This window comes from Ruditapes philippinarum, unplaced genomic scaffold, assembly GCF_026571515.1.
Source record: "Ruditapes philippinarum isolate M1 unplaced genomic scaffold, ASM2657151v2 ctg2682_1_1_1_1, whole genome shotgun sequence".
Lineage (NCBI taxonomy): Eukaryota > Metazoa > Mollusca > Bivalvia > Venerida > Veneridae > Ruditapes > Ruditapes philippinarum.
Window position 1 is genome coordinate 57553 of NW_026862038.1, and position 17153 is coordinate 74705.

General features: G+C 32.0%; 1 protein-coding gene across 1 annotated transcript; it reads right to left on the reverse strand.

The window, feature by feature from the left end:
* Nucleotides 1-523: 523 nt before the first annotated feature.
* On the reverse strand, nt 524-8668 carry LOC132717741 (glycoprotein 3-alpha-L-fucosyltransferase A-like). The gene is made up of 3 exons (XM_060701295.1): nt 8169-8668; nt 4014-4108; nt 524-2822 (listed from the first exon to the last, which is right to left on the reverse strand). The coding sequence occupies exons 1-3, from the start codon at nt 8365-8367 to the stop codon at nt 1716-1718; spliced, it is 1401 nt and encodes a 466-aa protein (XP_060557278.1). The 5' UTR covers nt 8368-8668; the 3' UTR covers nt 524-1715.
* Between the last annotated feature and the right edge of the window lie 8485 nt (nt 8669-17153).

Here is a 17153-nt window from a genome sequence, read left to right on the forward strand (position 1 = left end):
AACTGTGTACAAACTTATATACGCCATCATAAACATCTAAACACAAATATTTAAAATACTAACAATAAAACAAACAAAAAATCATACACACGCAAATTTGTTCCGCTTTATAAAAATGATCACAACCTCTTGGAGCAAAATATATTTCTACAAACTGATTTAATAGTTTATTGAAAAAAATCTTTAAAGGTCAACGATAGATTTTTGCGCCAAACGCAAATACTCGGCCCTTTACGACAAACATCAGCTTAGGATATTATTATTATAAATAATAGCCGAGGTGTTACGATTGTTTTAATGATACAGCACCAACAACAACTAGTGACATTATGAAACATGTTTGATATTACGCGATTTTTTTTAAATATCTCAACACACATTGCGATTTTACAGTACTTACTGGCTCTTGATACATTTAAATGAATGGTTGTTTACAATAAAAATATGTTGCAAATTTATTTACCAGCATTTTTGTTCTTAATTGTTCCTTTGCTCCACCTCTCTCTTTCTTGGACCAAGGGTAAAATATGCATGGAATGATACAAATTGGTCTTAAACCAAGATAACGATGACAACACTTGATGCATGGTTACGATGTAATAAAGGACTAATTTAATGGTTTTGGGGCGTAGTATTTGGTTCCTTCAAAACATGATTTATATGATTGTATTTTAATACAAAATGTGCATGAAATAAACAAGGTGAAAATGCCTTTATATACACTTGATATCTAGGGTTTAAACAGACAAGTGCACACTTTTATCTTAGTGCACGCTTTTATCTTTAAGCATTATGCAAACAGAGAATATATTATCTCTACAATATGACAATATACTATTCAACTATTGGACCAAAGCTTTAGCTCCACTTAGGTCCAAAGTCTTAAAAAAACTTAAAAACAAAAACAAAACAAAAACTTTAAAAAAAAACTTAAAAAACTAACCATCCGTCATTGATTAACTGAGTTAAAGAACTTAATACGAATATTAATGGAAAATCATCATAAAGTGCTATTCTAAGCCAAAACTCAGTCAAATGATTCGTGTTAAAACATTTAAAAGCTTTTCAGTTTTAGGTCATTTTGAACAAGAAAAATGATTAATTTTTCCTGGAAAAACGGAGAAACAGAGCATGACTTGAAATAAGTCTACACAATAAAAAAATGATCATTCTGGTTATTGAAGATAAATAAAAATTAAAAAAATAAAAAATGCTCCCCCTCATGTCAAAAACTCAGTGGGTTCCTCTAAGCAATCCAAAAATGTTTTATTAGCATGACTGACTTATCTGTAAATCACAGATTACTCAATTAATGGGTTTTCTTAAAGGCACATTCTGTCTCAGAAATCAATATTTTTTTAATCTTAAGAAATGTCAAATATATGTTCAAAAATGTTTAGATATCAAAGGATTTATAAAGTTTAAACAATTGAAAAAAAGTAGCCCTGAACGTGCAGTTATGAGTCATAAAGCTACGAAAATGTAAACAAAGCAGTACTTTGACTTTTATACAAAATATTAATTCACTATAAGTATACCAATTGCCAAAGAGCAAAGGAAGCAAAATAATGTCCATGTATATTGCAAATGAGTAGATCTATTTGTTTTAGAAATGGTAAGAAGATACAAAAAAAGCTTTTGGGAAATAAAACTGATAGCATTTCTGAGGCATAATTAGCCTTTAAATACTTTAAATGACCTTTTAAAATCCCGAACTACCACTTTCTAAATAACCATCTGAAAAACCCTCCGTCAACTTCTATGTCTGTCGGATCTTTACAGGAAGTTAAAAGCTGCGCATGCTCATCTAATAGATCCGGTATATTTCTGTGGTATTTTTCTTGCGCGTTCATCTTTTCACACAAGTTACATAACGCAGTTTGGTAAGGTTCCTGAAACCCAGGAAAATAATACTGACTCTTTCTCTCTAAAAATTTAGAATATTCGTCAATGTCGTCTGAAAGTGTTTTGAGACGCTTCCCCAAACTTTGAGCATCGGGGAAGTCTTTCGTTGAGATATACGCGTCTTTTGGTTCAATCTTATCTTCAGCTGATATACCAGCCCTTTCCACTAAAATTATATCGTAATTGAAATTTTCAAAGAATTTTTCAGTTCGGTAGTCCCGACAGAGCGCGTTTTCAAACGCTAAATAGAATCTGTAAGTTGTGTTCAGTATTCCAAAACAGTCGTCATGAACCCATCTTATACCACATTCCCACTTCCGGCCACACGATCCTAAAATATCAACATCTACATATTTTTGTAGTTCTTTCACATACTCAGTTCGTTTAGATTCTGTGCTACAGTGAGAACTTATCAGTAATGCACCTCTTGTTTTATTTTTAGCAATGCTGAGAAAATCACGGGAATCTGGGGATTTCTTTTTCCATATCTCGCCACTAGATAAATATATATCTGTTGTTTTTCTATCATAAGTCATTGTCCAGTTAAATGCAGGCCGCCAAAATTTAGTCCTCCATTGCTCGGTATCAAAGTCGTAAGTGTATGGAGTTTCGTCCTCGACAAAAATCCATATCTGACCCATAGGTCGTTTATACTCGTACTTTTTCGGAAGTCTCCGGCCATTAAATAAAACTGCGTCACTTAGTTCTGCGGTCCGTTTACACAAAGACAATTCGCAGTTGTTATATTTACAGGGCTTAAAACTTCTTTCCATGGCTTCTGGTCGTAATTTTATGTATGGAGATACATTATACCACGTGATCAAATATTTCTTATTATTTCCTGTATTAATTTCTTTTCCATCTATAAGGCTACTGTAATTTTTGCACATCTTCTCTTCCCATTGGATCGCGGCTTCCTGAAATCATCGGAAAATATTGATAAGTGAAAAGCTAAAAAAATCAACAAATATAAACAAGCATATTTCAAAAAATAATTTATGCTTATTTCACGAAAAGCAGCCTAAGTAGGATACATACTTTCGTTCCTAAAAAGTTGAATGTTTAAAACAATTTAACAATGTTAAACATTTTTGATATTGAAGCCTGCCACTTGATGTCCCGAACAACATTCGAGTGCTATCATAAAATAAAATATCTTATCGCCAAAAGGTCAATATTGTTACGAATGCTACTGGATTGAACTTTAAACACAGAGCTGACTTTAACTTTAAACGTGAACATTCAAATAAGTCGCTTTCATGTGGAGGACATTCATTTCAATGGTGCCCCACTCTTTCCTTACTACTATTTATTTACGACGTGCTTTATTGTCTGTGCGTGTAAAAACACAACAAAACCAAACAAAAGCATGAGTTTTCATTTGTATTTTAAGTTTCCGTTATTTTATAAGGGGTTAAGGAGAGATTGGTTTAATGTATTTTGAGTCAAGTGGGATAACTTCACTTCAAATAATTTTAAAGTTTTATACCTGTTGAAGAAAGTTTACTTTGATTAAAACATATTATATTGCCAAAAAAAAACATAATACATACATGTAAAGACAGTTACAATACAATGGTGTAACATATTGCCAAAAGGGTTGACACACAAGTTCTCTCAACATTAGCAACGGGTCTTCCCTTGAAAGTTAACTACATCAGATTTGTTTTATAAGTTACAGGTATACCGTTAAGGCGAACGATACTAAGGCGCTCTTTCTTTTCCTTTTTGTTTTATTAATATTATTATATTTATTATTATTATTATTATTATTATTATTATTATTGGTTAAAACACATTTATTTAGGTTCGGTTGTGAATCAAGTTTTTGTAACTTTTATTACTCATTTTCGAGTCCGCTTCATGGAACCAACCAGTACTAGTCAGTGGTGTCATATGAAGAAACATGGTCGTGACCCGATTGGGACTCGAACCCATGATCCCTGGGTTGAGAGGCAGACACCTTAACCACTAGGCCACCGCTCCCTTATTATTATTATTATTTATTATTATTTTTATTATAACTTGTTATTATTATTTATTACTATTATTATTATCATGATTATTATTATTATTATTTAAGGATAGAAATAAGAATGACCACTCACATCAACGGGAACTTCTCTATGTACATACACCAGTTTGACTGTCAGGTATGTTGACAACGTGGACACGCATAGTAGAAACAACAGCACCTGTTTTCCTGAAAATATACGCAATCATTTCATATTGACGATTATTGGCCAAACAATATTAAAATGATGCGTACAAATGTAGTACTTTTAATTTACATTTGACTGGCGCATTACTTTTAAACGTGATTTAATTGTGTTTAAAAGATACCATTCGTCGTAATGGCATTTTAATATCTTTTAATATCTAACTAGCGAAAATTTGTTGAAACATTTCAGTGCTTTGAGTTAAAGGAAATACATGTAACTATTTTCGTTAAGGTGACATTATGCCCATTCAAGGGTATATAGCGTGTGAACGGATAAAAGTCACAAATAAGTTTGCATTTTGCCATAATTTACTTCCCATAAACGATAGATAACTCATGTGGGCCCCAATGTAAATTCTGTTTGATATTTTCAGTAAATTTGTATTTTATCCTAAACATTTTCGGATATAAATTGTTGGTCAATCACCAATAAAGCATCTAATCCTTTGAAATATATATAGTCAATTCAGCTCAACTTGACAATGAGGATAATCATTTTTGAGAATAAACATAGAAAATTAACCTTGAGGAAAATATCAAGATTTGAAGAAAAGTAGAAATACATGTATTCACAATTGTAGAAATATGGCTATTATTGCATATTCTGACCCATTGTTTTAGTGATGTTCATATAGTTATTAAGTGTAAACTCATATGTTTACTTCGACAATATTAGAGCCGCGTCACGACAAAACCAACATAATGCGTTTGCGACCAGCATGGATCCAGACCAGCCTGCGCATCCGCGCATGAAGTCTGATCAGGATCCATGCTGTTCGCTATCAGTTTCTCTACTTGTAATAGAGTTGGTAAGCGAACAGCATGGATCCTGATCAGACTGCGCGGATGCGCAGGCTGGTCTGGATCCATGCTGGTCGCAAACCCATTATGTTGGTTTTGTCGTGACGCGGCTCATATATTTTTATATTTGATTATCATATTTTCGTATAGTTTCCACGCTAAACGCTAAAAAGTCCCTATAGTAAGTGCACGGGTTAATTAAAAAAACAACAAACATTAAAAAATCAGATAAACATATCTTTCTACATTTTTCTCCGTCGTCGCCAGGAGGTATACCCCTCACTGTTTAACATAACTTTTATTGTCGCTGAAATAACTTCACAAAAAGATAAGCCCGTGAAAAAAAATCAGGTCATAAAATAGATCGCCACTTTTACGTTAAAAATATTCCTTGTACACTATTCATGAACTTTTTGCAGAAAGTAAAGCCTGAAACAGACAAAAAATATTTCCCAAAAATTGAGTCGTGTGAACCCCACTTGTATAGATAAAACAATCTGTAACTGCTGTAAAAATATGGCTTTATCACATTCTCATGCATGTGGTGGTGGTGTTGCGGATCACGTCAGTAAGCCACAATAGCACAGTTCAGCCACCGCACCGTTCCTGGACATGCTGTCAAGCAGTTTACCAGTACTAGTTGTGACTTCTGTACATACCGGAGCAGTGGTACGGTGCAAATGACCGTAGAAAGGATTTCCTGATCAATCACAACGAAAGTGAATTGCGCCGTCCGGGAATCAAACACGGTTCACCCGTCTCACAGTCCAACGCTCTACCTATTGAGCTAACCGGACGGCTCTCATGCAGTTGATAGTGTTTGATTTCTGTGTCCCTTTTTGGATTTATTCCCTTCGAAAAGCCAGGTGTTGTTTTTATTTATTTATTATCATTGTTTTATCATTATTTAAAGTCACTGGATGGATGTCTGTCATTACGGGGGACCCCATATGGATCTCAAAATTGAATGTGAAGTTCCGCTGATACAGGTGTGCACTGTAATACAATATGTGAAGAAGAAAAAGATCATTCGTAACTTTTTCAATCATTTCTATAAAATTCAAAGCTTTTTTTTTGAAGAAAATTTTCATGGCAGCGACCCGTATGTAATTGTGTTGATGATGTTTTATATCATGCACCTATGGATCTCTTCAGCACATGTGAAGCTCGAGCGATCTCTTTATTTTGAATCAAATCTCTATAAATGCTTCAACAAGGTTTCGTATCAATGTTTAGCATCGTCTGGTGTAAGATTTCGTAAAATTCTGTATTTTGAGTCCGTTTAGTGACATTTTCTTCATACATTTTGCATGTTTTGAACGCAGCATAGCCTACGACGGAAAGAATCTGCATAAAAATCCGATACAAATCTGGGTAAATGTACAGGAAAGTTAGAAGGGTAGAATTACATTTCGATTTTCTTCAAGGAAGCTTTGAATTTTACATAAATGTTTTAAAAGTTGACAATTTACGCAGCGATTGACCTATTTTATGTTAAACTTAGAGTGCACATCTGGATCAGCGGAATTTTACTTATATTTTTTACCGAGGCTCAATTCTGAGATCCATGTGGGGTCGCCCGCCCCGTGCATCACAACTTCGTGTCAATAATTTGAAGGTCAATGCAATTACTATAGAACCACATGACCTCCCATCAAAGAAATCTAAAAGCCCTCAGGGATTTCAACACTCTTTGTATTGTTGACAGATGCTTTTATACTCCAGTATACATGTGTAACATAAATGTTTTATTTTCCCGAACATTCTATTGTTCCCGGAGACGTCATGCCGTGATTGCAAGTGTCTCGTGCAATTATCTGATTTTGAAATCAATAAAATGTGATTTTCTACAAATTTATACAGGATGACAAACGTTACTATAGTAACGTGTGTGTATAACAATGAATGCAATATGATGGGAGCACATTGTATAAATTATTTGTATTTCGTAATATGATACTTTTTATGCAAAAATAATTCATGATAGGGTAACAATAAAAAGGAAATTAAAACGGCATTTATGGATTTTATTGCTATTTGCAATAAAATATTTGTGGAAGCAAATGTTATCTTAAGTGTTGACATAAACCTTATAGGTGATTGAAAACATGTACTGTAATTAAATAACATGCTATACGTAAAAAACAGAATCTAATGACTTTTTCGAAACCTTTTATGAAAAGCCTCAAATCTATGTGATTGTCCTACCTTTAAACGATTAAACTAAATTTCTTTTTTATACACTTCATAATTTAACATTATCAGCTATTGATTCAAAATCTGTCAATATTTTTTATCGGACAGAAAAGCTTAACTATCCAACGAAAGATAAAAATCTGTGCAACACAGTAAATAAACCTATGATAATTTTCATATGCATGTACATGTACCACAAAAGTACTCTTTAATGACCGAACTGAATCTAACCTATATTTTAATTATTTAAGATGCCACAACTGCTATTGTAATTTAGATCTTGTTTTCATTACAAAACCTGTGAATCAAAGGTGATTTTAACTGAACATCATTTACCTTAAATGCCGAAATCATTTTATACTAACAGTAACAATTTGTCATTTTTAGACAATGTTAATCATTTTATACTAACAGTAACAATTTGCCATTTTTAGACTATGTTAGTATTTAATATTAAAGTAGGCTTTAACTAGACTTCCACTTAACTTCATGTCTTTAGCAGAGGAGAAGAAGAACATGCATGTTATGTGATTCAAAGATCTTTAATAAAATAAAAACATTTTTCTTTGTACTGGCATTTATGCCTTTTTAAAATCAAAAGTCATATGCACCGATGAATTATGTCACAAGCTTTTAAGGCCTACTGTATATGTAGAACACATGATATCCATATGTAAATATTTCACTGCACATGAGTTGTGTATGTATATAAATCTAGATCTACATGTATAAAGTAAAGATGTATAAAATTTATAGATTATAATTACTTCACTTATTTCCCAATTGAATACTGTACTGTACAGTAACGTTAAGTACTGTAGATCTACAGTATACTTAATAATAATATAAATAATAGTAGTTTCTAACAATAATCAATAATAATAATAACTTCATTTTTATTTCATTGTATGTTTAATACATATTAAGTAGATCTAGATAAACTATTATATATTAATATATTGTATGTACAGCACATATCGTAGAAGTTTACATGTATATTATTTAATGATTATGTCATAGATCTAATAATATAAAATTGACTTACTACGACAAACTGACGATCTCTTGTATCCCATTATTTGGCATTTCTCTTGCGAAGATTTTATCCAATTAGTAATAAATATAAACATATATAGAACTGAACATGGTATTTCCACGAATAATTCTTTCAGTATACTGTATTGATCACCATTACGCGTTTTTATAATCGTACGCTGGCGAATTCTATGCAGAAATCTAAACATATAACTGCTGTGTAAACACGTTCCAATATGAGTTTATTAACATGTTGTAACTGTGTTACGTTTCATCAGCTTGCAAAAACGCGTGTTAGTCCTTCCTATTTCACTATATGAGATGTTGTATTTCAAAATTAATAGCTTGTTTAATACCAGGTTCTATTTTATACAGCTAGCGACATCTTTACTCCCTGTATAAATATCTTAAACATTTTAACAACACCACATGGTTGTTTAATAATGTGTACTTTGTGTAGTGTAAGTTAACAACATTCGCTTAAGGGTCTAAATAGGTTAACACATTAATGTATGGTCATTTCTCGATCGATTAAACACAGTATGTACGTCGATTGCGCTGCAGGAGTGTACATCGAGTGAAACATATGTGGTACATGTTTATTTCATGCTTCTCAGTGTTTTTTTGTAATATATCAGATGATTATATTCTGATAAACCACTAGTGAAATTTATAAAATATAATTTTCACTGTAGCCGGACTATATCTGAATGCGGATGAAAAGAAAATCAAACTAAATGGATTAACAGGCAGAAAAAATGCCGTAAATTTTGCTTCTTTATGAAAAGAAAGTCCATGTCACCATACATCATGTTAAAGATGTAACAAAATTAGAGAAATTTAACAGAACTATATTTCAAAATTGATGATGTGACGTCATGATGTGATGCGTCACAAAGGAGAATGCGCGACGTTACGCGGCAAAATCAGTAAAAATACCTAAAATCACTTTAAAAAGCATGAAATCAAAAGAAAATTTATTTGTGTTACATATAAGATTGCAATATATTTCATTCGTGAACACCAGCTATTATATTTTCACTCGTGGCTACGCCACTCGTGAAAATATTGCATCTGGTGTTCACTCAGTGAAATTATATTTCAATCTTACATGTAAAACAAACAAATATCCTCTATATATTAAGTTACAGATGGACAGATGTCAAATTATTATACTCAGTATACTTATAAATGAAATATTGATAAAAATTGATGAAATGAAAACTAAAATGCGTATTTTCATTTTCCGTATTTTCTCAGTAAAAAATTATTTTTGATATAAATTTTCCGTATTTTCTCCTTTGTCTTGCCGGGCTACTAGTCAATGCGCATTTTGTAAAAGAGTTCTTTCAATTGGTAATTTCGTAAAAGAGAAAAATGAATATAATAAACCGAAAATTCAAGTTTTTTTTCTATAAATACAAGATTTTTTTTAATCTTGTGGTATGAAAAATATCATATTTCACTCGTGGCCACCGCCACTCATGAAATATTATTTTCATATCACTCGATGAAAATAATTAATAATCAGCGCTCTGTACAAGTTTACTATTCAAATTTAAAATAAGTTTTAAAGAATTTCTGAGACCTTTAGAAACCAAAGGAATCAGTAGTACAACAAGTGTGTTAAAAGAAGTACAAATATATTAAATATCCCTTTGGAAATTATCGATCAGTATCAAAAGGACCCGGTCGATTTCCCTTACCATGATCAATTCTTCGACAAGGTAGGTAAGATAAAAAAAGATAAAATTTCTTTCTTTACTCCAAGAATGAAGAGAAACATACATGTTATGGAAATTATTACAAATACATTACAATGTAAACAAAGAAAATAGGGAGAAAAAATAAACACACACGCAGTGACACACATATAAATACATATATATATATAAAAAAATATATGTTAGAACTAAGAATGTGGTATGAAATAAGATGAAATGAATAATGATTTAACAAAGAGATTATCTATATACATGAAGAAAGAAAGAAAATAATTGAAAAAAAAAATCAAAATTAGAGGCTTCCCAGTTTAGGCCTATATTATAAATGGTGTGTATAGGTAGTTAATATCCACGGGCCAATTAAGATACTTAGCAAAACGAAATTCAAGTTCATATTATCTTAAAGATTTAAGATTACCATTTATACATGTTATATATCAGTAAACCCTAATAGATGAAGATAGGATTTAACATGATAAAATAAGATATTATTTGTCTTTTTCAAATTCCGTAAATTAATATCGTTTCTATTCAGAGACCTGTGCAGATATAAAAGCAATATGCCTCCAGAGTTATGCTAATTATGTTCACGAAAATTTTGAAAATAATACTGTGAAAAGACCAAAGAAAATAACTGACACATTGCAAACGGCACTTACAATCCGCTAGCGGTTCCAGTTGATACTATCAAAACCAGAGATGTTGTGTTATCTATGATGATCAAGTATGAAATAGCGCGTATATATGTTATGAATATAAGCAAAAAATATCAACGCCTGAATCCCACGCCAACAATCCACGTAAATTACCAAAAAAGAGGTCAAAATATAGATAAATACCTCTTACTGCGTTAGTAGAATTATAGTGATTGATACTGCAAAACCAGTCATAAATCGCACATTACATGTGAATACTAGTAATTAATAAAATATTGAATCTTTTTACTTTTCTTAAGATCTTATTACATTTTTTCTAAAGATTGAATTTCTTGAAATATTTTGGCTCATTTGGAGGCGTGCAACTTTAAGAATGTTGCATATACTTAAAATCACGTTGTAACACATAATATTCTAAAATAGTCGCTCGTTGAAAATGAGGGTATGAGAGCCACCAAATATTTCAATATTAAAGCTGTGCATCGGGATTGGATTGAATTCATGGCGTAATTTTCGCCCAATCGCAACTTTTCGGACCTTTCCGTCAGTCTTCGGATAAGGAGCTCGGAAACGGTATTTCGGTCTAACTAAAAATGTAAACAAAATGTAATTAAATGCTGGTGTTGTTAAGGTTTTATAGAATATATCAAGTAAATGACCACCTAAAATAAGTAAATTCATACAGTATAATAGTAAAAAATACATTATTTATATGTAGTAGAATTCGAAAGTACAAAATGCCAACCTGTTGAACTTAAGTCGGATTTGTTCAAAATCAGAGGTTTTATTTAAGTTAAAAATGGTTGTCGGACATATTTTCAAACATAATTGTACTGAAACAGACTTTATTTTCTTTTTGATGTCAAATATATACATTAGTTTTCCATTATCGAAAATTACAGTCTCTCTGCAACCACGTGGTACCGTGGTTTCCGAGGTTATTATAGATAATAGCCGAGGATGCTCCGATTGTTTTGCGCCACATATTATAACGTACAGTATCATTTCCATAACAAAACATTGCGTAAATACGCACGGGCGTATAAAAAGAAGAGAGTTTCGAAAACTAAAATATCAAAATGAAATCAATAATTTGGGCGTAGATTGATCAACATATTCATAGCTGCTAATCGATTGTATAGGTATGCTTAAGATGTTACCTTATTCGAAGATGCATTAACAATCAAGAAATCAATTATAACAAGAGGGAGTAAGCACATGTGAGCAAATTATAATAAAACAATTGCTTGGGTATATCAATGCTTAAAAGAATCAATGCTAATAAACCTTGTCAAAATCAAAATAATGATAAGAAATTGTCCGATATATGACAATCATTTTTTCACAAGAATAAAAATTAGTGAAAACTAAACATTTATTTCATTTTTTTACATCTATATGCAAAATTAAGATCTTGTCTGCAACTTGGAGTTTGCAGCCAAATGGAAGGGAGTTAGCTGTATGGAATTTACCTTGTTGCTATAAGTCAATATATTATTTGTTAATTTAGTAACATTCGTTCATCTTATATTCATTTCAAATTGTGTAGAATAGTTTTGGCCCTATGAATCAGATCTTTGCCAGCAACCAAACTCAACTTCTGTTTATATGACCGTAAAAATGAATACACGTATTTACAAAATATATCACTACAGAAAGATGTTTAGACTACTATATTATTTTATTGTGTATAGAAATAGAAATACTTCTGCAAACAATGACATATATATATTCTTTTTTTATAAGGAATATCATCTATACATATTTAAAACTTGACAAATATACAACGAAAACAATGTATAGCCATATTAGACACGTCAAGTACGTCCTAATTCTTTTATTTTCACCAACTTTAGATAACGAGTTGGCGAGCATGCTTTTATGTGCGTGAGGCATTTAACTTCCTGATGAAATATCTTAAATATTTGGAATGGAAACTGAAAGAGTAGAGAATAAAAACTGTTAAAGATAATATTTATTTTCTTCAACATCGACATAATACGCATTTAAAAATATTTTAATTAAGGAACCTTAATGATCGTTCGATACTACATCTTAGCTGATAAATACGATAACATTTTGTTACACTAAAACATTTAAGATGTTGTGTTTGTATTAAAGTCATACAAATCATTTTAAAGCAATTTTTTCCTTGATTGTATCTCATGTTAAGTTATGTTGAACAATAAAAGAACAATAACAAAGAAAAAACTTGTTAAACATTTTTTTTATTCTTCTAATAGTAAATACCTTTTGAACTTTTTCAAATATTGTCAATGATAGACTTCAAGCAAATTCTCTTACATCCAATACATGTACTTGATGTTATTTTCATTACTATAGATAAAGACAATAGAGTACAATTAGCATGTATGTCCCCTAAATCCCTTATTTTAGCACATGTAGCTATATTTTATGTATATCTCTGGCGACTCTTCGACCAAAGACCTGCACTCGGCGTACACTCAAAATAAGCCGAGGTACGCCCCTAGATCATGAATAACAATTTTCTAAGTTACATTTTTTACAAACACGAATTTACAAGTAAAATGTTTACCTTCTACTAGCAGAAATAGCTACAGTATTTAACATAATCTCTGTAGACCTGACAAAATTTTCATATAGCACTTGTGAATTTTATACAGATTCTTTAATTTAACGTTCATCGCATATTTGTTTCCACTTACATGTACTCTAAATCAGCATAACTATACAGATTTCGATATAAATGATTTTCATTATAGCTTTAGAAGGAAAAATCGCATATCGTTTATGAAATTTGTTAACACGCTGGTTAAATTAAGACATATTTTCCTAAAATTCTATAAATAATTTTTGAGGGGTTGACAGGAACATTACAATCGTTTTAAGAAAATTTTTTATCTGTCCAACAACTGGAGTTAAGATATTCAATCATGTACCTCCCAAGTTGACTAAAAGCTGCTTTTGTGTTCGTGTACTTTGGCATCCTTTGAATATAATTTAACGCATTTGCTATGTGCTCTCTCTAGTAACTGGATAGTAGACTGTGATAGCCCATTTCAAAGTTCACTGTCATATATGTACATGTAGATAAAACAACAGTTAGAAGATAAACTGAAAATGTTGTTCGTAATTGTGTGCAGCTCTCGCTCACTACTAAGTCTAAATTACTTACAGAACTTCGAAATGTAATTTAATATTCATTGCCCACTTCTAGTAATTGTGTATCAGTACCTAAAAACCATTTCAATTTATTGTGATTATTTTTGCCATTTTAAACTACAATTTTTGTTTTCATGGTGTTGACACTGGCCATAGCTTTCGCAGAAGCGGTGGATCCATCGCAGTGGCGGCGGAGAATTCGTCGCAGAAGTGGTTGATAAAATTTGGCCGTTTGCTGTTGTCGGTAAGTTTATGACTGAATTTTACTTGATGTTTTAATGTTTTACTGGAAACACCTATTGAGACTGGAGCCCACTTTATGTACTCTTCCAACTTATTATACGCACACGGTTCAATTTATTGCCATTTATGCAAACACATCTGTACAGTTTGACAAGGAGACGACACTTTGCCTAATTTTGGTTAAAACACGTACAAATGTGTTCAAAACGGTCCCTAAGTATACAAGTATCACATCGTTTGTATGATACTTGCACAAAACAACCATTTTTTGAACTTTTGAAAATTATCATTGCCTTTTATAAAAGAATAATTGACAAAAAACGATCACAACGCAGATGGAGGTGGATTCGATTGCAACGCAGTGCGGATTGTCATGTGTGGCACATTCATCTGGGAAACAGAACACAGAAATATTATTTAAAAGACATGTTTTCCTTCTTTTCCTTACTCTTTCTGCAAAATTATATGATGAAACAAAAAAAACACACACACACACACACTCACACACGCATGCACGCACTTACACACACACGAACACACAAAATGAACAAAGAAATTCCTATACCCACCTCATTACTGATAGAGGTGTGTATGTGTTTTGTTGTTGTTGTTGTTGTGAATGTTAATGGTGCCAACAGCAATATAAGTCAATCGATCACTGGGTGCGTTCAGATTATCCCCAATGGTACCAATACTAAAATAACCGCAATTACCATTATATGATGAGGGGAGCGGTGGCCTAGTGGTTAAGGTGTCTGCCTCTCAACACAGAGATCATGGGTTCGAGCCCTAGTCGGGTCAGGACCACGTTTCTTCATATGACACCAGTACTGGTTGGTTCCAGGAAGCGGATTCAAAAGTGATTGATATAAGTTGTAAGAACTTGTTTCGCAATCGAGCTTAATTAAATATGTTTAAACCAATTACCATTATAGTACCAGTGCTTGACATTTTTAAAGATTCTTTCTTCATACGGCTTGTGTCATTGGCAATATACCAAGGCACCAATGACACCAACAACTGCTCATCAGCTGACTGTGTCACATTTTTAAATCTTTCTTTACAACACAGATAAAAAAAAGAAAAACAGTTTCATTACAATGGCCCCGTGTTCTCGATCAGGATCAGTTTCAGTATAAATAATTTTTATCTAAATAAATCACCGTTATTTTTCTTATAACATGACATATCTAGAGGCACGTGAGAAAGTAGAATTCTATACTGCTGTACATATAAAAGATGTTTTTTAGGTAAAAGTTAGCATATTTGGTCACGGCTTCAGTAGCATATGCCGATTTCATACAGGGTGTTTCATAATAGTTATCCTTAATCTAAGCGTTAATATATTTTACATATACCAGTTTAAAATAAATCGAAAATTTCACATGTTTTAAGGACATAATATTCCATTTTACTAGTATTTGGTATATAATTCATAGACATTACTTTAATACAATGATATATACATACATAAACATTAAGGACGCCCTGTATATGCGACTAATATCAAATACAAAAAGTACTAGTATATAATTATACACACAGCGTATAATACTTTTACACAAATAATTGATAATTTTCTACATCCTGTTTCCATACAATGCAATCAATTTAGACAAATCTTTTCAACAAACATATCTAGGATGTCACTCATTAGAAAATGACTTGAATACGTGATAGCAACTGGCACAGTGTAGCAACGGAAACACTTAATGCAAGTCTTTACAAAATAATCTTTATCTTTTTTTTTCGGACAAAACCACTCACTGTTTCGTTTATGACAAGCTTAAACAATTCAAAATGTATCATTTTTAGTGAGCACAAGTGGATTCGTTTCTCCACCCAAGAAAAGTGACGAAGTCAACAAAATATAAATAACCAGTGATGATTCTTTAAAGCTTACAAACCACGTGATCTTATATTAGACTGTTTTGTGACTCGATGTATTAAGCTCTACACAATTTTCACAATGGCCGAATAATAACACGTCGGACTTGTAATCTAATTGCTGGCCACTTGGGTTCACATGCCATTTAATTTTCACCCAATTGCTTAGTTCGAGTTGGTTCCAGGGAAGGATTTGAGAGTGTGCCTAGGCTATGAGTGAGCTTCAAGCTTCCTAAATTATCAAACTACATGTATACTATTTTCAATACTAAAAAGCCAATATGGAGATTGATTTGGCATATGTTTTGGTCCGAAAGAAAAACGGTTGGTATATTAACTGCATATATGCATAACATAACGTAGGTTGTTCAAGAATACTATTTTTAGTATTCTATTCTATTCATATTGTATTCTATTCAATAATGCAATATTCGTCATCAATAAATTATTCTCTACAGAAACACACTATTATTATTTTATTACATAACTTAAACAGCTGAAAATAAGGTGAAAATAATTTATCAAACAGTTGTAATTGTTGGTAATTGTCTACTAATTATAACTTATGAGTCACATAATTTTGTTAACGATTGTTATCAGTCCTTTTTTTCAGTCTCTTGTGTCCTTTAAATTGTTAAAATTCGGGCCGTTATGCAAATATTCGCGAAAACAAGAATATTTTATACTGTTAAAATTTACCTTACAAATTGGGGAAAGGGTATGGGGGGTGGGGGTTCGTCATTTGTTAGAACATGCACTGATTCATGATACACGCCTTAGTACTAGTAAATAAAACCTCATAGTAAAATGTGTCTGTTTTTCATATCTTTAGGTATTGACTATTGTGAATTTTTATAAAACAAATTTGAAAAAAGATACTTTTTGGCATGTGGATTTGAATACTATTTCGGCCCAATAACTACGTTAAAATAAAATGAAATAAAATAAACAACAGTAACAACAACAAAACCTGCATAATCTCTATTGCAGTATTCAGGATCTGATTTCTTCTGATTTTGTGGAGTTGTGTGGGGGATGGTGGGATAGAGATGGATGAAAGGGGAGTGGTTTGCCGAATATTTTTCAAAACTATTGCTTTCCCCAGCTTTAACAGACATGGAGAAAGATCTTTTGACTCAATAAATTGATTTATTAGACCCTTTATTTAGGAACATAGCATTGGGGACTCTTTTTATACTGCTCTTGATCGATGAAATTGTGCACAAAGGTAATTTAGGGCCTATAGGCCCTAATGTTTTATACAATTTAGTCCCCCATAGATAGTTAGGACTACCACTACTGGACAAAATATTTTCAGTTATGGTGCACCTGCTTCACATG